This window comes from Monopterus albus, unplaced genomic scaffold (genome assembly GCF_001952655.1).
Source record: "Monopterus albus unplaced genomic scaffold, M_albus_1.0 scaffold17.1, whole genome shotgun sequence".
In the NCBI taxonomy this organism is placed as follows: domain Eukaryota; kingdom Metazoa; phylum Chordata; class Actinopteri; order Synbranchiformes; family Synbranchidae; genus Monopterus; species Monopterus albus.
In genome coordinates this window covers 1,228,813-1,250,216 of record NW_018127897.1, presented here as the reverse complement: position 1 = coordinate 1,250,216, position 21,404 = coordinate 1,228,813, and the positions used below count along the sequence as shown (strand labels likewise).

General features: G+C 38.0%; 2 protein-coding genes across 7 annotated transcripts in view; one reads left to right on the top strand and one right to left on the bottom strand.

The window, feature by feature from the left end:
* The first annotated feature begins 389 nt into the window (after nucleotides 1-389).
* On the top strand, nucleotides 390-9,086 carry rec114 (REC114 meiotic recombination protein). 3 transcript variants are annotated; one of them, XM_020592383.1, is made up of 7 exons: nucleotides 393-627; nucleotides 1,561-1,650; nucleotides 6,503-6,586; nucleotides 7,001-7,153; nucleotides 8,250-8,324; nucleotides 8,515-8,714; nucleotides 8,973-9,086. In XM_020592383.1, the coding sequence occupies exons 1-6, from the start codon at nucleotides 544-546 to the stop codon at nucleotides 8,677-8,679; spliced, it is 651 nt and encodes a 216-aa protein (XP_020448039.1). In that variant the 5' UTR covers nucleotides 393-543; the 3' UTR covers nucleotides 8,680-8,714; nucleotides 8,973-9,086. The 3 variants fall into 3 exon arrangements, with proteins under 3 accessions (XP_020448040.1, XP_020448039.1, XP_020448037.1); XM_020592381.1 differs by having other exon boundaries at nucleotides 394-627; nucleotides 8,515-9,086; XM_020592384.1 differs by lacking the exon at nucleotides 8,250-8,324 and having other exon boundaries at nucleotides 390-627; nucleotides 8,515-9,086.
* A 94-nt stretch (nucleotides 9,087-9,180) lies between these two features.
* Nucleotides 9,181-21,404, bottom strand: part of nptnb (neuroplastin b) — a 25,339-nt gene continuing 13,115 nt past the window's right edge. For all 4 annotated transcript variants that reach the window (XM_020592377.1, XM_020592378.1, XM_020592379.1 and 1 more), the window contains 7 exons: nucleotides 18,332-18,506; nucleotides 16,953-17,047; nucleotides 14,128-14,261; nucleotides 13,746-14,019; nucleotides 10,235-10,256; nucleotides 10,067-10,140; nucleotides 9,181-9,974 (listed from right to left, as the gene is read on the bottom strand). In XM_020592377.1, coding sequence (XP_020448033.1) covers nucleotides 10,080-10,140; nucleotides 10,235-10,256; nucleotides 13,746-14,019; nucleotides 14,128-14,261; nucleotides 16,953-17,047; nucleotides 18,332-18,506 — 761 coding nt within the window. In that variant the 3' untranslated portion in view covers nucleotides 9,181-9,974; nucleotides 10,067-10,079. The remainder of the gene's footprint in view (nucleotides 9,975-10,066; nucleotides 10,141-10,234; nucleotides 10,257-13,745; nucleotides 14,020-14,127; nucleotides 14,262-16,952; nucleotides 17,048-18,331; nucleotides 18,507-21,404) is intronic.

The window sequence follows — 21,404 nt, the reverse complement described above, 5'->3', positions numbered from 1 at the left end:
ATTATTCCAGGCAGAACACACCTTCAGTCACAGTGTTGTTAAGTGCAGAACTGTCAGAAATGCAGATTTAAGCTTAGAATCCACATGGTCATACTTCAACAAATCTATTGCTTCTTAAAAAAATAAATGATTGCAGACAGCCTTAGTACTTCTTAGTGTACTTACTATACATAGCAGTCTAAGTACATTTACTGTAGTAGGCTAATTTTGAGATAGTTTACTTGAGTATTTTCCTTTTTTCTGTTCTGGGCTAATTTGATTTCATTACATTTTAGAGGCAAATACTGTACTTTTTACTTTTAAGTAACATTTTGAATGCAGGACTGTAACAGATTATTTTTACACACCTCCACACCTTTTCTCATATTCTCACAATGCTACCTTTACCTTAAGTAAACAATCTAAATCTACTTCTTCCACCACTGACATGGCGCTGTGCTCGCGGCACGCGCCAAACTCAGCCGCTCACCCCAATAGTTAGCAGGTCAGGTGTTGGTTTACCAGAAAACTGTCAACAAAAGAACTGGTGTGCAGTCACTGGAAATGGCCACGGGTCGAGTGTGGAAGTTAAAACGCTATGGGCGCTTAGTGCCAGCGTCCAGAGAGATAAGGAGAGAGCTTTGGAAGGTAACTAGTTAACTGACTTACAGTACCAAACGACGTTATGCTAAATTGTGCTAACTAGCTCTGTTGAGTGTCGCATAGTCCCAGCAAAGCTAACGTTATATAATATTGAATGCGCACATATGAATTGAAAACTCACTTGTTAAAAGAGGTTTGCCTGAGCCCTACCTGCTAGCTAGCATAGCCTACTCGTTGCAGTTTTAGCCCCAGTATTACATTGGAGTTACGGGGTTTCTTTTAATAATAAACCCCTGGAGTTGTTTGAAAACCCCTGAAACAGTATTTAAACGTATTAAAGGCGTTTTTATAATTCTCTCATAGTTCCCATATTGTTGTATTACTTTATAAAGGCTTGTTTAAGCAGCTTATGAAATAACTTGTGTAAATTAATGTATTCTGGTTCTCAAAAGCTTTACCAATTGGTAGATGCATGTTTTCATTGAAGTCTATACATTTACTCTAAACACAACCACAGCTGAGTTCCATACATAAAAAAAGAAGTGTCTGGTTTTAAAACATTACATGTGCTACCCCAATTTACCTCTGCTTGATTATAAACATAAAGCGGGCAATTATGTTTTTAGTACTGGCCAGTCTTTTTTTTTGTATTTCTTGAGTTTCTTTCAACAACAAGAAAATTGTCCCTATCATATCACAAGAGCTCAAACTGCCCTTAATGCTGCCTGACAAAAGTTAGAAAATGTAAGAAGGTTAACTGTGATATGAAAATGGGAAAAGCAGCTTTTTCTGCATTCATATTCATTTGGGAGTTTACACAAAATCATTTAGAGCTGTTTCCTTTCCAGTTTGTGTTGGAGAGAATTGAATACATACAACAAACAAATGCCATTATTTTGACATAATCAGGAAAAGTAACTATTCACTGTAACTTTGTGTTGGGTTGGTCTCTGATTAATATTCTCTTCTCCTCACCAGGTGTTTGAGGTAAAAAGAGATAAACCTGAAATTGTCCTCACAATTGTGGAATCAGGATATTTGCTGGTATCGCAAGGGCAGGAAAGCTTGGTAAGAAAACCACCTGGCTATTAGCTATAACTAACTTGTTTCTTTACAGCTTTCTGAAACTTGTGCAGTGATTTAATGGCATACTTTTAATTCTTTCTTTGCTGATTCAAATTATGCTAGTTCACTTGCTGCTGTCTTTTAAGAAAAAAGTGCAAAAAAGATTGAGTTTCTCAGTTTCCGTACTCTGAAAGATTCATAATTATAGATTAAAATGTGCAAAGCTTGTGGTCCAGAATAACATGTACAAGGTTGTTCAAGTAATGACAAAAATGGAAATATTGTCTGCTGTAAAATAGACTTCAGTCTCATGACTACAGTACATAGAAATAATCCATTTACATTTGGTAGCAGTACTGCAGGGGACATCAGTTCATTGTGATACTCCCATACAGACTTTCAACTCACAAGAACATGACAATTGACTCTACATTCTAGCAGGTGTCAGTGCATGATGTGTTGCATAGATGTTGCAGTGTAGCTTTACCCAAGGCTCTGGAATTCAAAAAATAAATTGTGGCTATAGGGGAATGCTCAAAATCATTTAAGGCTGCAGTCGCAAATGTCATGCCCTGACAGTGGCAATTTGCACTAAGTCACAGCTGTTATTATTGGTTGTCCTCCCCCATATGGAGGGAACACTGAGTATGAGTTATAATAATTATAAGCAGTGCTGGTCCAAAATTGTATTCCTAAATGGGACATGCCTATGCTGCTGCTTTCTTCGAAGAACATACATAAATCAGCATTTTAGGCTATTTTTTATGCTTGTGTATACCTAGGATTAACTGTGAATATAAAGACATTAATGCCAATCTATATATTTCTGTAAAGAAAGCATAGTTAATATGTAGCAGCATTTTTCAATAACACCTTTTATAAAATGGCTAAACAAAAAGTGCACCATTTTCTGTAAATCAGTAACAGAAATCTGCTTTCTAAGACTAATGAAAACCGTGTGAAATTTTCTGATGAACTTGACATTTCTGCCAAAGTCAAATGGGATCTGACTACATTGTTTTGGTTTGGTCAACCTAAATGTCCCTCACACTTTTTGGTTCAAAATCAGTAAAAATAATATTATCCATTCAATATTATATCATCCAAGGCAGTGACAAGTCACTCAAAGCAGTGGAGATGACAGTGGACTTTGCCCACTTGACATCTCAGTAAGAGCCCCCCTGCCCCCCTTTTCCATATTCAGCAGCACTGCATCAGCAGTAGAGTCCTTCAGGTTCCTGGGCTCCACTATCTCCCAGGACTTTAAATGAATATCCAACATCAGGACCATCACCAAGAAGGCACAGCAGAGGATGTACTTCCTACGCCAGCTCAGGAAGTTCAACCTGCCCCAGGAGCTGCTGATACAGTTCTACAGAGGAATCAGAACAGAGGAGTCTGTTCTCTGCTCTTCCATCACTGTCTGGTTTGGCTCAGCAACCAAACAGGAGAGGAACAGACTCCAGCAGACAGTCAGGACTGCAGAAAAAATCACTGGTGCAGTCTGCCCTCCATGGAGGACCTGTACATCTCATTGATCAAAAGGAGGACAGAGAAGGTTTCTGCAAACCCCTCAAACCATGGACGCAAACTGTTTGACCTCCTCCCCTCTGCATGGTGCTACAGGTCATTGTACGCCAAAACAACCAGACACAAGGACAGTTTCTTCCCCCAGGCTGTCACTCTGATGAACACTTAACGTATGTTTATATGTATAACAAGATAAAGCAAACACCACAGTGCAATAGATGTAATCATTATACATAAAATAGATCATTTTTAATTTGTATATATACATAGATGGTTGTTTGTTTTCTTTTCTTGATTTCTTACTTGTGATTCAGTGCACATTGTGGGTCATTGAGCTGGAGTCACATTCCTTGTATTTTAACATACTTGGTAATAAAGTTTATGATTGATTGATTATTGTGAAAACACCAGGTTCAACCTCACACAAAGGCAAAAAAGAAAACACTTCAGCCTTGACAGAAAATCTTTATGTAGTATTTTGATTAGGTAATTTATGTGACTTGACTTTATTTGTATTTTATATGCCTCACAGAGTATGGACGTGACAAGTGTTGTCATATTTCCTCATGGTTTTGTTTCTAACCTTGACAGAGCAGAAGGACGTCCTTCATAACTGTAGCAGTCAAGGACAATGAGGGCAAGAAATGACTAATGTCATCTCCACAAATACAGTAATGGTAAACACTGTGTGTTAAACTTGTTTAACAGGTAACTTTTATGTTAAATTGTAAAATAGTAAAAGTAGAACATAAATTCAGGGTTTTTACTAGTTATTTTAGCCTTGTGTGACAAGTACAGTTAGTGCCCTGCTCTGCAGACAGCAGAAATTTGAGGTACTGCTCAGTGTCTCATTGATTGAGTTCTGGCAGCAGACAGAGCTATCTTGCTGCACCAGGGTGCCGAGCCAGACAGATATTCAGGTCAGACTGCACAGAGCTTTCACTGAGGATGATAGACTGGTCTGTTAGAGATTTGTGCAGTGAATGCCCAGGAACCTTTAGTACAGGGAGCTCAGGCCTATTTGCTACAGGATGAGGTCTGAAGGAAACTTTTGGAATTGTCTTTGAACAAATCTAAAACGGATTGTAATAGCAAAAGTTGGGAGGCAAATAAGAAGCTTCACTGCCCCCCTCAGAATAAGGATGCTCTCGATTTACCAGGCATCATCCAACAAAGTAAAGGAAATTCACAGGAACTCTTCTGGAGTGACGAACACCATTTTTCCATTCCCTCATTTGGTGATTTCCTGATGGTCATGGAGACTCATGTCAAACATGAGAGCCCCAATATGCCAAAGGTGTTGGTGGCCATAGCAGTGATTCACATTAGGGCTGGATATTGATACTGACCATGTCTTGATTCAATTTGATTTCAATTCCATTGATTTAGATTTGGTTTGATTTGAGTCATGATGATTTATTTGATGATTTGTGATTCATTTACTTCAGATGGTGGATAAAGTACTTTCTAGAATCTTGGGAACTTAATTTTTTCTACATTCAACGAGTGAGCAACACTGTAGTTTCCTTGTGTTATGTGTCATTCGCACCTGTCAGTGAGCGAACGAGAAAGAGGCGGACCCAGGTAGCCGACTTTGGTGCAAGCAGTGATTTATTATGTACAGTGATGATGAGAGTAACAATACACAGAGGGAAATAGTGCGTAGTCCTGTCGATGAGTAGTAGCCGGGTGTTTGACCAACAGCAGGAGGCGAGGAGATGGAGAGCTGGGCCGAGCTGCATAGGCTGGGTCACTCCTGGGCTGGTCGGTGGTGATGGTGGCTACTGAAGGTGGAGACAGAGAGATGAAGGCAATAGTGGAACAGATAGGCGACTGAGCATTGACCTGCCTGGGAGGGGAGAGTGGAGCCACGGTCCGGAGGAACAGTCCATGGGGAGAACACAAAACAGTAGCTGGCTAGGGGATAAATACATACAAAACAACGAAAGAGCACGGAGAAAAAAATGGCCTAGAGACGAGAACGAACTGGCAAGTGACTGAGGAGTGAAACCGGGTAATATAGTGAGTAACCTAATCAAGTGCAGCTGGTGATAAGGGAGTGAGGAACAGGTGAACGTGATTAGTGTTAATGGGCAAGAGACAGTAGGAAAGGTGAGGGAGGCCAGAGCGGCCGAGCAAACCTGACACCTTGAGCACAATAGTATGTAAAGTTCTGATTTTAGGCTAAATTGTAAACACATTTTCTTGTTCTAATGTTGTGGACCAAGGATTTATTTTCCTTGGTAAATGCAAAACTACTGAAACATGACACATCTATACTTTTAGGCCTACAGGTGCAAAACATCTGAATGGAATAATAAAAAAATCTTGCACCACCAAGAAGGGCATCATTTGCATAGGTTGGCTCAATGTGACTAATATAGACAGGTAACTTCAAATAATAATATTCTTTCAAATAAGAATCACAATTAATCAGGCAATCAATGTTTGATGTTTTTTCAGTCATTTACTCAGATTTTCTTTTATTCCATCATCTGTGTCTAAGTTTTTTATTTTTGCAAACAACAGATGTGGTCACTTAAGTTTGAATTTTAATATAAATTCATACCCATGTATCCCTAATTGGTATATAATGAAAAATGTAAATATCCTACAGAAAACAATGTTATTCACAAAAATCACAAGCCTGTTTTAATATCACAATTTATTTCCAAAATTATAGTAACTCTTTTTCAGTGATAGACTGGTTGCACTGAAATCAGAGATACTTGACTGATGGGTTTTTCCTAAATTACTAAGCATGATAATGTTATCAATTTGCAAAAGTAGGCAATATTAACACTGGATATGGATATGACAGTGCTACAGTACAGCAGAGTGCCCACTGCTTGGTGCCATTGTTTCCAAGAAAACCCTGCTGATATAGCCAGGCCTGACTCAGTCAAACCAAACGTGTTTACAAAGCACATGTAACATATCAGGCTGGTCACAGTATTAGACTGTTGTTGTATGCATTTGCATGCTTGATTGCGTGTGTGAAAAAGCATATCATAAGCCTCACAGCTGAAGCTCAGCAGTTACTGAGTAAACAGAGACCCCTGCAGACAGTATGAAGCATCTTGTTCAGTTAACTTGATGAGACTGTGTATATTACTCTCTACTGTCCTTTAATGCCATCCATTAATTTTTACACGTGAAGAATGGAAATCAAGCTGATTTTACTTTGTACAAATGAGGATAGTTTTACATTCTTATTTATTTTTTAATGGTATCCATCTGTTAATGTACCCTAATGGATGATACACTATGTACCTATGTATCCTACTGTCCTGGCTGCTAAACATATTCTTTCATGTTTTCTCAGGATACCATCTTTTTGGTCACTGGCTCAGACTCTCTCAAAGTACACCAGAGATCTGATAACCTCATGCTTCGACTTACTCTGGAGGTGAGTCGTGAGATGCATTGCAGTCCCAGAATGGATAGTATCTTCTCACAGTCTGTCCTAATACCTTAATTTCCTTGCCAGATCAAAATCCTAATATTTATTACACTATAACAAATGTAAAAGAAAAACTAATAATACTATATACATTGTACAGTATTATTAGGATGTGTTACAGTATATTTAGGTGCAATGATGAGCGGCTTCTTCTTAGTGAAATTATTGTTACATTATTTGTTATTAGATTTATTGTTCAGACATGAGTTGTCTGAATGTAAGTATCCATGTATGCTATACCCTTTTTTGTCTTAACAAGATGCTGATTTACAAAAGCAACATATTTTATTGGACAAACCACCAAGTGTGTTTTAATTAGATTGACAGATACAATTTGAATGTATTTGTGGATTTCTGCAGGGTGAGAGCCGCTTGATAAGGATGCAGTTTGATGGACGTAGCAGGGCAGAAGCTATAAAGGAGTGTTCAAGTGCTCTGGAAAAACTGATGGAGTACGTGCCTGTCACCACTGAGGATGACGCCCCACTGCCTTCAAATCAGCCCCCCTCTGAGGTCTGCTCACCAGTTTGCCCACTTGACATCTCAGTAAAGAAAATTTCTATAATGTAACCAGCAGTGACACAAACATCAGACGTTTGTACATTTAAAATGCACTGCCCATAGAAATCACCACTGGCAGTAATGTGTAAGCCGAGTCTGGTTTGTGGCAAGAGCTACAGATTTTTTCTTCTTGTCATAGTCTTTGTTTGATGGTAATGAGACACTGATACTACTGTATGTAACCATGTTACTGTACATGATTTTGTAAATTGAACAAATATTAGTGAAATGAAAATTGCCAAATTGCCACTATGCTGTTTCCATCAACAGTGCTCATATTATCCGCACTAGATGGCGTTGTTTACAACACTGTCTTATTTTTAGAGATGACACTACAGCTACAGTAGGTGGAGTGAGATAGGCTATATAATCTACAGTACATGTATTGTTAGCCAGTCACAATGCAATATATTGTGTAGAATGCAATATGTCCCATCCTGTAAGCAGAGACACACAGACAAGAATGTAGAACAATAATATAATTGTTCATGAATACAAACATTAAAGTGGCATAACCCTAATGCCACTAAAAAATTAGTTCTTAATATTGCCTTTAACAGTCCAATGCTTCATTATGAAAACAAACATTTTTGCTCCAAATCTAGAAGCCAAAACCAACAGAAAACATCAAAGCATTTAACCACCTGAAATGTATACTCTACCAAAGACATTCATGTAGTTGGTGCTCTATAATACACTTGTGCTTCCTGTCAGTAATGGCCTTTTATCTGTTTTCAAACTGGAAAACACTCAGAGCATATGTATACTGCGAAACTGGCTTTTGAGTAAAACATAATTCCAGCTATTCTGGGCTTCACAACATCTAATATGAAGGAATAAAGAAAGGACTGGTTTCTGCCATGGGGTTGAATTTGACCTTTAGCGAACAGAAACTGAAGGAGTTCACAGTAAAGATAAAATGGCTTTATGAGGGGTGGATGTCTTTCAATTAGTAATGAAGCCATTGATTGGTCTCTTAACCCTGTGGAGTCAGGCCATGTTCATCAAATCTTTTTTCATCTTTTTTGATGTTATCCTGTGTGAGCAGACGTCACGGGTAACAGCTATGGGAGTTGAGCCTGAAGTAGTTCCAGGATCATTGTCCTTAAAGCGTCTTGCACAGGTACTGTGTACGCAGTAAGTCATATGGAGCTAACAACTTAGTTCCATATGACAACTGTGGAACATTTTACTTGTAATTGTTTTCTGTAAGGATGATAATGCTTTTATTAATTATTAGTATAGGTGAATGCTAACATAGACTACTCAATTAACTCTCTTCTTTGTGAGCTGATTCTTCTGACCTTCCGCAGCACTACTTGGGAGAGGCTGCTGTCACTCTGCCTCGAGCATATTACCATGGTTCTCTGGAACAAGGTGACTTGGAACCCTTGCTACGTGTTTGTCTGCTGGATCCCAGCTTTCCTGCATTTGTGGAGAAGGTGGAGGAGGAACTGAAGAAACTGGTTCAAGAGTGAAGATGCTTAACAGCAGCTGAAGACAGAAGTTTCAAGTCAGTGTAATGTGTTTTTTCTTATATCATTTGTGGTGTGGATGGGGCATTTCTTGCTGTGCTGCCGATATCTGAAAGGTTGTTAGACAGTTTTTCTTTAAAAAGCCATGAAATGTACATGGTTAGAGAAAGAACTAGCAAAAGAAAAAAATTCTGGTTTCATTTTTATACTTTTTATTTGGAAAAAAACTATTGGTCTCACTCATATGTTTGATCGTGGCTATATACTCTGGTCCCTTTGTTTCCATCTTAATGCAGGTCCAACAGACATAGATACATTGTACTGAAAGAGGAGTCATGCAGCTACAGCAGTGAATTTTGCTATGCCAGCTTCCAAGTGATCCCACAATATTAAAGCTTCACTGAGTAAAACAAACTGCCCTCCATATATCTATTTAAGAATACATATTGCATAGGATTATAGCCATGCTATACAGTTAAAGAGAGGAAAATAAAAAAATTAAAATCAATTAATGAAATTGGGAAATATAAAAAAAATATTTTTTTACAGATTTCCTATAATTTGAACACTCATACTTCAACATATACAAGACACCTAAGTAACTCTGCAAATAAAATAAAAATAATACACATTATCATTTTTGTTTAGATATAGTAGTTAAACACACAGTTGCCATTTTCTGTAATCACTCGCAATTAAATTGAAATACTGCCAGTCACTGAAGCCCTTGCTTCACAATAAAAGTTCTGTTAAAAGTTGACTTCCCACAAACTCAAATAAACATGATATGCTGTACAAAACTAACTATACATCCGTTTATTTATTTATGTATGTGTGTATGTATGTATGTGTGAATGTATGTATGTATGTTATAAGGATGACTCCATAAAAAACATAGGTCATTTTGGATGCAAAAAAGCCACACCAGGGATAACAACAGAAAATGTCTATTCTGAGTACCCTATTGTGTAATTATCTTGCATGCGTTGTACATGGTATGTAATACAAAAGGGATCACCTCATCTGAGGACATGATAAAATTAATAAAGGAGACATCAACAGCACATTAAAAATGTGTACACCTCTGCGGTGGTTTTAGTCATTATTCGTCATCCTGAAATCTCCACCTAAGACTGAATAAGGCATGCTTAAGACAGCCATTATGTTCTTTTTGTTGCCAGTGTTACGCTGATATTGTTTCTCATAAAATGAGACGATATGCTTTTTTCAAAAGTGTCCAGAGCTCTATCCACCTCTTATACCTTCATGTTGTCATAAATGCAGTTTAGCCATCTCATCTGTGAAAAGAAAACCAAGAGAAGTCATGACTATGGATAGTCCTCACAGTGACTTCTATACTTAGCTCCCATCCCCTACATAATTGTCTTACTTGAGTGAAGTGCTTATTTTGCATTCCTCTGGCGAATGTTTTTGTCCTTGTGGTTGTTTGTTGAATTTGTTTTCCTAGGAAAATAGCAGTTGTGATTTAGTGACCTAAAGGTAATGGCAACTCAAAGTACTGTATGAGTTATATGTGCAGCAATAAAATATAACTTACATTTGTCCAACTGGTTCATCATCTGTGTCACAAGGAGCGAACAGGGAGAAAAACAGAGCACAGAAGTCAAATGTGAAATAAAGATAAAAGTAACATACTTGTGTTGCATGTATCAGCACATTTACTGCAAATAATGTACTTATCGTGGCTGACTGTTTTCACAGTTTCTCCCTTTTCCAGGTAGCTATTAATTTACTATAATTTCACTTTGTGTGAAAATCAACTTTTGGAAACCAAATCCTTCAAACGGTGAATCTTAACATTGTGTCATAATGCAGCTGAAAGCCCAGATGACTTTGAACACTTGGATACTGGTGGACCACTGGTGCTGTAACATCACAGACATAGGAATCAGCTGCTGAAAATCTCTGATAAACAGACTTATAAGGAAAACACCTAGTGAACACAGGAGTGTAAATTCCATTAAAGGTTTTTTTAGACTCCAAGGTTATTTGGAAGATAGTAAAACACCACTCAGAAAAAAGTTAAAGAACTATATGCTTGGGAAAATGGTCAGCAGTGACATACTTGTAGTAAAAGGCCTGAAATAAAAACGTGTTATGGTTTCTTAAACAGCTTTATAGCCACGCATTGTAAACATAACCTCACATGCCATCTGAATCTCATGGGGCTCCTGTTCATTTCAGACTGAGCATATGTGTAGGAGGGTTACAGATGGCTCACTTAAAGCCATCTTTTAATTAAACCAAGTCATTTTATAGTGATTTTGAAAGGGCCTAGAATATGGCTGTGATATTGTAACTGACATGGCATAAACTCACGTAATCTTTTCAAAGGCCTCTTGGCATCCAGAGGTTGTACGGCAGTGCACAGAGGTTATTATCATTGCTATGAATACCTACTATTTTCAGATTACTGACATAATGCTAATGGGAAATCTACATTTTTAACTAATCTTTTTTTTTTTAATCTTTTTCATACAGCAATACCATAAATAACATACATTGCATTACTAGTGAATAATGGTACATATTAATGCACTGAGCAACAACTTAATTTAAAAACCAAAAGTCTTGGGATTGACAGGGCATTCAGATGAAAATGTGTCAAGGGGTAAGTAACCTGCAGTTAGAGTGAGATATTTTCCATGCAGGTGCAGTATATACTGTATCTGATAAGCAGGATTAGCAATATTCTGTGATATTAATACGAAGCAGATCATAGCAATTATAAAAAAAAAAGAAGGTTCTGTAATCACATAGAGGAGGAACATCTGTCTGCATCTCCCACTGCTTTAACACCTCGTGTGTATACTTCACAAGAGCTAGGTTTGCTATAAAGACTTACAAGCACATAGCAAATAACAGATTTTTAATGTGTGCAAATGTCAGTTGAACCTTGATAATAATCTGTGTGTCACATTGTATCACATCAAGTCTGACTGCATCAGTTAGAGTTAGCTATTTATGTAACTTAACAACAATATGTGGGTGCAAGTATTTTTGTTTAAATTTTGTGTTATTGAGCTACTATTTATTAAATATAATAAATGGTTTAGTTCCTAAACCATTTTAGCAACTGGTTTAGGAACAGGATAGAAATGTCAGCCTTGTCTTCACAGCCCATGCCTGTGGAGTGTGAAAGTGAAGCCATCGAGAGACCAGAGTTTATAAAGCACTCCGACAGGGGCCAAAATGACTGGGAACACAGGATGCTAAAAAGAGATTTTAGAGAGGCTGTGCATCGTGAGCAGGGAGTCTTCATTCCTAATCTGAATGGCATTAACATGGCAAATATAATCCACCTTAATCGCTTCATTTTCCTGGTAGATGAAACCAAACTAGAGGCTGTGCACAGAGCTTACTTGTGTGGAGCTGTGTGGTTTCTGTATGTGTGTGTGTGTGTGTGTGTGCAAGTAGTTTAACTTTATCTTGTTAGTTTCTTTCAAACTATCAGGTAATTAACAATTTTAACAGGTGACAAACAAACAGATAAAGTTATATAACAAACTAATAAAAAAATGCCATTATAGATTATAGATGGATATTGCTAATCGATAATGGTGATTAATAGTTAAATATGGAAATTAGTTATCTGCTAAATAATGTTAATTAATTAAGAACATATTTGAAACTTTGGCATTTATAATACTGTACTTAGTAAAACTAAAATAAATTATTTGAATCATTAAGTTAATATGCTCATACAGTATTACATAGTTTCAACTGATATTTATACTGGTGAAACAACTGTGAGGCAATAATATAAAAACATGTAGACCCCAATTAAATGATTAATGTTTTCTATCATGTCACCTTGACCCTTGCTGTGTCATCACCTGATGTGAGGGTGAAGTAAATGCAGAGTTAAGAGGCAGAACTATTTCTTAGATGTTTAACATGAGTAAACCTATTTTTGCTTGGACTAAGGAAGTGGAAAAGCAGGATGCACCCTGAAGCTTTATTTGTTTAGTCTGTAGTCTAGTCTGTAGTCTAGAGTGCAGTGTACAACTGGTGCTCAGCTGGAGTGATTCATAATAGTGGCGCAACTGCTATGGTTTTGTATTTTGCTTGTGTTCATGTTTTATTCCAAAATGAAAAGACGACAGGGCCACACAAGTGGAGGTCAGACAGGACCATTGGGCTTTCTAGACATTTTCATCTTGCCACATACTGGACATACACATTATGTGATTATGTCTGACCCACGAGGCATGAGTCATTTATTTTGTTACATGCAAAAGCTGATCGTATGTATGAAAAATTAGATTTGACAAAACGAAAATTAAAAATATATACATATTAAAATAAATGCACAAATTGCTGAAATGAATAAATTGACACTGAATTACTGGGTTGAATAATCTTTGTAGTATTTCTGTTTTATATTTCTTTTTTCATTCCTGTGTTTACCTTTACATTTCCACATTAGAAGTGGTTTTGATCATGTGTAGCCCCAGACTGCAGATTCTTAGATGTAACCTCATTTGGCCACCAGATTAGAGAAACTCTTAAAGAGTGCTTTGTACTCTAAAACTCAAGTATCTGACGTGAATAGTACACTGATTTTTATTCTGTGGATTACACTGAAAAAGAAGGGTAATCCTGCATTAGAGAGCTAGACATTTAAATCTTCATTACAGTAGGTTAAAAATGTAGTCTTAAGTTGATAACTCTGTATAACTATCAAACTCACACCTTCTCAGTGGGACATGGAAATAGAAAACCAAACCATTGCTTGCATTTTTTAAGGTGCCAGTGGCCAAAGATCTGATACACTCCTCTGTAGATGGCATTTGACCTCAGCCATTGTCCTTTAGGAAAAGTCGGACCCTGGGGAATTCTATACTTGCTGTGATTCCCTATCCAACACTTCAACGCAAACTTTTACTGATCTACCATAATCAAAATTTTACCTCTTAGATCAAGTTTATGTATAGTACACTATATATTTTAAAATATTATGTACTGTACATAAATCGGTGTGGTATCTACATTCACAGTATATTATTTACAAGTCATTGCTGCTATTAACAGAGAAGTTTTCTTACCATCAATGATGTCATCTGGCGTCTTGCGTTTCTCATAGACAACGATGATGACTACGAGGATTAGGATTTCTGCAAGCACACCCAAGAAAGGCCAAAGTGGTGCAAGATAGCTCCGCACTCGTAGTATAGTGATCTCAGCAGTGTTTCCAATCACATTAGTGGCATTGCATTCATATACTCCAGGATCTGTGTTGATGTCCAGGTTTAATATGTTGAGCTCTGTATAGTTGTCTCTGCTAGTAATGAAGAAGCGTCCAGTGGAGTTGTCAATGTCCTGGAACACAATTGTCATTTGTCGAAGTTAAACTGAAAACGTCTTAGTTTGGAGTAGGTACCGTATATAGCATGCCTGGTGTGTGTGTGTGTGTGTGTATACATATACCGTGTAAGATGTTCCAACCATTTTACGCCATGTCCATGTGGGATGTGGGTACCCAACAGACTTGCAATACAGCATTGCATTTTCCCCTTCATTTTTATTTTCACTTCGCTTGTGGCCAGTGATATCAGGTTTTGCTGGAAAGGTAAAATTAATCATTACCTCAGTTGGCAGAGGTACACACTGTAAGACACTACTCAAAGGAATGGTTTCACTCCTACCAGATGGCATGGATGAGAAAAGCATGACTGGCTGTCCTGGCTATGGTAATAATTTTTGTTATTCAGACATCTATGTAAGAGAGAGGACTGTAATTAAGAGTCTGTAGCGGGGCTGATTCACTGAAGCAGCTCAGTTTCCTTTGAAATGTTCACAACTTCAAAGCCATTGTTGTTGAGAAGAAACAATTCTAGTGGCCATGATATCAGCACAAAAACACACTCAGTAACCTTTAATGGAGTCATTCTGCAAAAGGAATTTCAATGTTTGTGTAAGTTATTGTTTTACTTGGATGCTTCAGTTTTAAGTAAATAAAAAACCCTATTATCCTTAAATGTTGTTTCCACTAATATCATTATTAAGCAACAATTATTATATTATTTACAAGAGTGAGCTAGTACAATTTGAAAGATGCAAAATATCGTCCGCTTATCAACAAAATCCCAGAAAACATCCAGATGGAATTTTTTTGTCAATACCATACACGTCTACTCTGGAAGAGATAATAGTATTTCAGTGTAATTCCTAATGAGGTCATGGAAACATGATGCAAGAGCCTCCAGACGTTCCCATTCAAAATAATCCCATATTCAATCGCATAGAAAAGGTTTTTGGTGCAACTGGATCTCATTAATAAACAAACTGATAATAAAATGCAACATAAAGGTTAGAAATTAAATAAATTCAAGCATATTTCATAAAGCACTGTAACAGATGCCAAGACAAACTGATCCATCAGTAAAACATAATCTTTCCTGAAAGTGAGACGCAGGCTCTCATTTAACTCTGTACAGCATCAGGAAGATAATTGTTCCTGCTTTTCCACTAATCCTCAAATTTATAATAATTCCTTCCATGCAATTAAGCTGGATAAGGGAGAGGCCTGGAGTGAGCATTATTCAGCTGCACATGAATAACAGGGCAGGAGGGGTCTGAGCTCTTTGATGACATCACCCCACTCTAATTATGGTGCACACGTGCGCCCTGAGCAGGGGAGTGGCCAAGCTCATTTGCGCCTTATCCTGACAGTATTATGTCAGTGACGGACACCACGGAGTCAGCCCTCATAGTGGTGCTGAAATGGGCAGAAACCTCCATTTTCACACTCCTGACTGTGATTATTAATCTGTGTGTGCTAGAGGCATATGAGAGGGATGTGTGAACATGAGTAAGGTAAAAGCTGTCAGAAGGTAGAGCAAAATGACATCAGATGCCAAAGAGCCATCTAATCAAATCCCCCATTATTTGCTTCCTATATTTTGTTTAGTTGGCTACATCTTGTGACATTTAGAGAATTTGGCTAAGTCACATTTATTCTTTTAAGATAATATGAAATTATAAGTATACATGTTAAAATATTTCCTAGTCAAATGTGCAACATAGTATAGTACATTTTGAGAAATAGGAGGCACCAAATATGTATCTGTGGCAAGCTTAGTATCACAGACAATAAACTCCACTCCTGCCACAGAGATGGCTGGGACCAGATTCAGACCGTTAATCCTACAACATCACAGAAGCCTCCATCTGTTGCCTCTGAGCTGAGTCCTGCAAGGATGAGTGTGCCAAGGACACTGTAGGCGAGGGATCTCAGTGAACTGCTGCCAGAAGCGCAGTGCAAACCTGGCTAGCATAACAGTGGGCTTGCTACCTGGGTCACAAACACCTCTAGAAAATCACAAGAGCATTTAAGAAGTAAAGAAAAAGCTTTGTTTGGATCCAGCAACAGTACAGTTCCTACTCTTATTGTCAGAACATTCTATCATTCTTATAATTTGTAGATATAGAATGTGGGTCTGTTCAAAGGACACAATAGTGCATCATTCATTTAGTTAAAAGACAGATTTTTTTCTCCAGAGGACAGATAGCAAGCTACAGTCAACAGTCACAGCTCTGCAGTCTACTGATGGCTAGAAAACTTCAGTTTGAATGGCGACGAGTCTCATCATCTCACTTGTCATCACCCATGTTACACAATCAAGCAGTGCTTTAAGACAGCCGCAGAATAAGAGGCAGGGCATGCTCAGTAAGCACCACAGCCATGCCATAGCAAACTGGCTTAACTACTACACGCAGGCAAGCTTCTCTTGAACAGGCTTTCACTTGCCCTGTGTCAGGAAAGATTCTTTGTTCAAGATGATGACTTCACTGTCAGCTTGAATGAAACCAAAACAGTAGTTCTTTAGTTAGCTAGACTGAAGTTAACGCTCTCTAGTTTAACCATTACCGGTTATATGAGATGAGAAAATTAAAATATTAAAAGAATCAGTTTAATTCTGAGTACAATGGAGTTTGTCCTAGTACACTTGTGTTCTGCTGAGCATGTGCAGTGCCGGTCCATTTTGCTAGACTTGTCTCAGTGAAAGCCAAGAGTGACAACAGCCTCAGGATTGCTCCCTGTCATCACCACTGCACTAGATTAATTCAAACATCTCTGTCAATGAGTTCTCTCTTCAGCTGTAGGTGGTTAACCATTCTAGGACACCTTTAACTCTCCATCTTTCAGCTGTCATGTGGTGAGCTATAATTAAGGCCATGACTTTTTCATAATTGGAATATGTCATAGAGCAAATAGTTTTTGAACATGTTATGTCAAAAAGCAATCTTACCTTTTACTTCAATAGTAGCATTTGCATTTGGTGCCATGTCAAACGTGTACACACACATGTATTCCCCAGAATCTTCTGCCCGCGGTTTAGGGATTCTGCAACACAATACAGCATTTTAATTTACTGTGCCAGTCACTTAACATTGTAGGTTGTCAAGCAAATAAAGTGAACTCATTTTAGCTTAATTCTAGTAATTAGTATGGACTACAGCAGTGAAATCTTGAGGAGCCTACAAGGCCATGGGGGACAAAATGCAGGCATTATACTGTCATATTACAGAACAACAGCTCTGGACTCTGCAGGGAATGGCACCATGGGTTTTAGCTGTAATATTGAGAGTATCATTGATGTAATGTGACAAGAAAGTGACCAATTGGTTTTATCTTGTGGCTAAAGAGTCTGTGGTATGTCTACGGGGGACGACAGTTGCTTTGTGCTCCGACAGTGATACTGTGTGACAGCAGGAACTAACTAGTTGGTACTTTAGGCTGTTATTTTTTTCTTGTTTTTCTAGTTAGATGCATTGGTATAGTTCAATGTTTGGTTTAAGGCACTGATATGAGACGTTTTTTTTTTATCAGAACCTCAGTCACTGGTGGTTGGACATATGTAAAACAAAGCAAAAAAGCTAAAAACCATAACCTTTCACTTCTGAATTACAACGCACTGATATTTATAATAGCTTCCTAGTAAACCTAGCAGCATAATGAAAGGTGCTATATAAAGCTGTCTAATTTTGCACCATAACATTTGTATATCCACAGATACCACATTGTCAGCCACAAGATCAAGATACTTTATCAAGATCACGTATAGTATTGTAATATATCAAGAGATGTGATTTCATCTTAAAGACCATAACCCTCTAGCAAAGCATTTTTCATTAAAATTTAGAAAGAACTGTGTGAATTAATTGTCTCAGTAGCTGCTCGTGCTGACTATACATAGAATCTGATGAGTTGAAGTCTCTCCCATGTACGTATATGGAAAATGCACAAATTTCACAGAGACAACTTCCAGTGGAATAGAAAATGTCTGCAGCTCTCTGGTCTTTGCTGTGACCCATTTAAAAGCAAATACCAACAGTTAGTTAGTCATGCAGAAAAACACACCTGAGGTACCATTTCTGTGAAAACACACATTTAAAACTTTGAACCGATATCAGCATACTGCATTTGTTTCTGCCATGGCACATTTTTGACATGAATTTCTCCCGGCTTCTACTGTTTTTAGACTTAACATATTGTTTTGATTTGGGTTTTTTTTTGCATAGCCACTTCCATTTGACATAAAATTGTAGATGAGTTCTCAGTAGCTAGGAACACTTATTAAATGCATTGTCTTCTCTCCCTAATTACAGAAGCAAAGTTGTTTGTCACCTGTATACTGTGTTCCTTTGCTCTGTTCGTGTTTTGGGAATCTCATGTCCATTCTTCACCCAGAAGCTTTCCTTGTGGGGAGTATGGGCAGTGGTGAGGTTGCACTGCAGGGTGACTGCTTTGGTAGAGGTATCCGGTGACAGGATGATCTGATCGGAGGCATTGATCTTTGGTTCTGGAAGACAGAGACAGTCAAACCTAATCACAGAACTGGGGCTCATCCATGTTTTAATGCTCCCTCCCATGCTGTAGCAGCTGTAGGCTGTAGGCTGTGTGCTGTTTAGATAGTCTGTGCCTGAGGATGTCTATGATGTGAAGACAGAAGTACACACAACAAATAAACACAATGCATAGAAGTATATGAAACAGCTGGCATGCCTTGTATGAATTTTGGATTTTTGGAATCCTCTAATGTACAATCACAGTCTTCAGGAGGATGTTTGACATATAGAAAATACGCTGCAGTTAATAACTACTACCATTTTGATGTTTCCTTGTAACAGAGGAAACTGAATGGACTCTTAAGTATGCTTATCCTAAGCTTATCTTGGGCATCTGGGTTAAAGATTGATAACACTGAAGACCTTTGACGTTTTTAAATTACTGCTGGATGACTACTTTTATCACTTCACTCTCTAAACAGATAAGCACCCTGGTTACTACTCAGTACCAGGGTCCATTTCTCAAGGACGTTCAGAGAAGCAGGATGTGTCTTTGCCTTGAGTAGTGAGCAGGAAGCCTGCACCGCCCTGCCCCTCCTTCTCCTCCTCCAGGGCGGGCCAACCATGGCAACGATGGAGCCCCCAAGGGGAGGAGCAGAGAGGAGAGGCATCATAAACGTACTACCGGGTGCTGCTGCAAGGCCACTAGCAAAGCAAAAGGGAGAAGAGGGGAAAGGAGGGCTACTGAAATCGGCAAGTGACTTTCAGCATTCATGGCACCTTCTTCCTGCTATTCTGTAGGGAATATCCTTCCCTCTCCCCAACCAAGGAGACCACATGTACTATTAATAGTATTTTGGAGACATGCGTACACACACACATGAGGTACATAAATTAACATTTAGCAAACACGGCACAGTGGTACACAGGCAATTTAACCAGAAGGTTGTTTGTAGGATACCTCGTCACGACTTAAAATGTGGTAACTGCTGGATAATGTATCACCATATCAGAATGTAACCAAATATAAATGTTGCTCTAAATGAGTCAAGATGTAGTGAAACCCCCTTTTCCTCCTGCTGCAACATTATTTAGTGCTGCATATACTGTAGATTGATACTGTATCCAATTGTATCCTGGCAGATATTACATGATGAGGGGTATTACTTTTTAAAATCACTGCATTGCTAGTACATATTCATTACATCATCTGGTGGCTTATTAAAATACCAGTTCAGTCTGCGTATCAAGTAGAGCTGCATTCCAATATGTATGAAATCCAATAAGATGAATAATTAACACATAATTCCAAGTTGGCAATGTTGATAATTAGGGGAGTACTGTCATTGTAAAAAGCAAGGTAGGCCTCAAACCATGAATTTATACTGTAGCACATTACAATACAAAAGGGGCACCTCAAGAAAGAGATGCCAGTTAGTGTGGTGGCACAGGGAGTAGAGTGGGCCTCCTGGGCATGTGGTTGAGCTAAATGGTTTGAACCAGTCATTCTTAATAAGGATATGCAATACTTACTGCATTTGTGTGCTTAATTTAGAACAACACACACTTGTGTTACATTGCAAAACAAACTTTGCATACATTATGACTATTCTAAAAAGCAGTCTCAGATGCACTACGTTGCTAGATGTACAGTAGGTCTGTACTCTCAAAATCCACTGAGCTGATACTCCACACAAAATCTATGTGTATATATCTGAGTATGAAACACATGTAGGCTTTTAAAAAAATTGGCTGAGAAAGATTTGTACCGTTTCATGGAAAGCAGTTCAGCTAGAATTCATGTGGATCGTAGTTAAAAAGTGGATGCTGATAAGTTTTTCATACTGAAAAAAGTGGAGAAACCTCTCTGACCACATCTGCACCATAATTTGCTTCTCTGCTGCTTGTATGTTGAGTTACAGTCCAAATAGACATTTCACCAAAATACAGCTAAAAAGAATACTTCTATGGGAATGTCAGGATTTTAAGAAGGGTGATGAAAAAGAAATAAGACACAGAATGATGCAGATGTGGATTGAGAAGTTTCTAGAAATGTTTTACTGTCATGAAAACATTTCACCACTGGAATCAGCTTTAACTGTTAAAACAAGTAGCACAACATTTTGGGAAATCCTGTTTATTTATATGTTTTCTTGCAGGGAGTTTAATGGCAATGACATTTTAAAATGTGTATGTAAAATATGAAACTTCAGCCAACAACCTAGGATCTTAGCTTAGGCTAAATATACGAAACAGGGTAAAAGAAGTAAGTAGCCTGGCTTTGTCATTTTCATGCCTCCACACTAGCGATAGCTGTGGCTGGAGGCATTATGTTTTTGGGTTGTCCGTACACCCATACATCCATACGTCCGTATGTCTCTACAGCCATCCTTGTGAAAGCGATATGTCAGGAACGCCTTGAGTTAATTTATTCAAATTTGGCCCAAGTGTCCACTTGGACTTAAGGATGAACTGATTAGATTTTGGTGGTCAAAGGACAAAGGTCAAGGTCAGCTCATGTCTGTCCCATCCCCTTAAATTTGACTGGTTGGCGGAGGCATAGAACCATAAAGCAGTAAATCTAGTTATATTTGGTTCTTGTATAGATTTATCAAACACCATATAACCTGTTAATTGAAGAGATGTAGATGTGCTGGTTTATACAAGGGATGCACCAATACCTCTTTTTTCACAGCAAGTACAAACATGAATACTTACATTTGAGTACTTGCTGATACTAAGTACTGATACAAGTACTTGATAATAATGCAATATTATTACTATAAAAGTTACAATTACCATAAAAGTGCAGTGATTTTAGAGAGAGTTTTTAATTTCATGAGATTTACTTTTTGACTGAGATGAAATAAAACAGGAGGCTGTGCAAATTAATGAAAAGCACAGCGCTGCCA

What these genes read in the sequence shown, in the direction of transcription:
- rec114 (XM_020592383.1), top strand. Translation starts at nt 544, where the DNA reads ATGGCCACGGGTCGAGTGTGGAAGTTAAAACGCTATGGGCGCTTAGTG. An exon ending in CGCAAGGGCAGGAAAGCTTG is followed by an intron (nt 1,651 to 6,502) that starts GTAAGAAAACCA and finishes ATGTTTTCTCAG; the next exon opens with GATACCATCTTTTTGGTCAC. An exon ending in CCTTAAAGCGTCTTGCACAG is followed by an intron (nt 8,325 to 8,514) that starts GTACTGTGTACG and finishes GACCTTCCGCAG; the next exon opens with CACTACTTGGGAGAGGCTGC.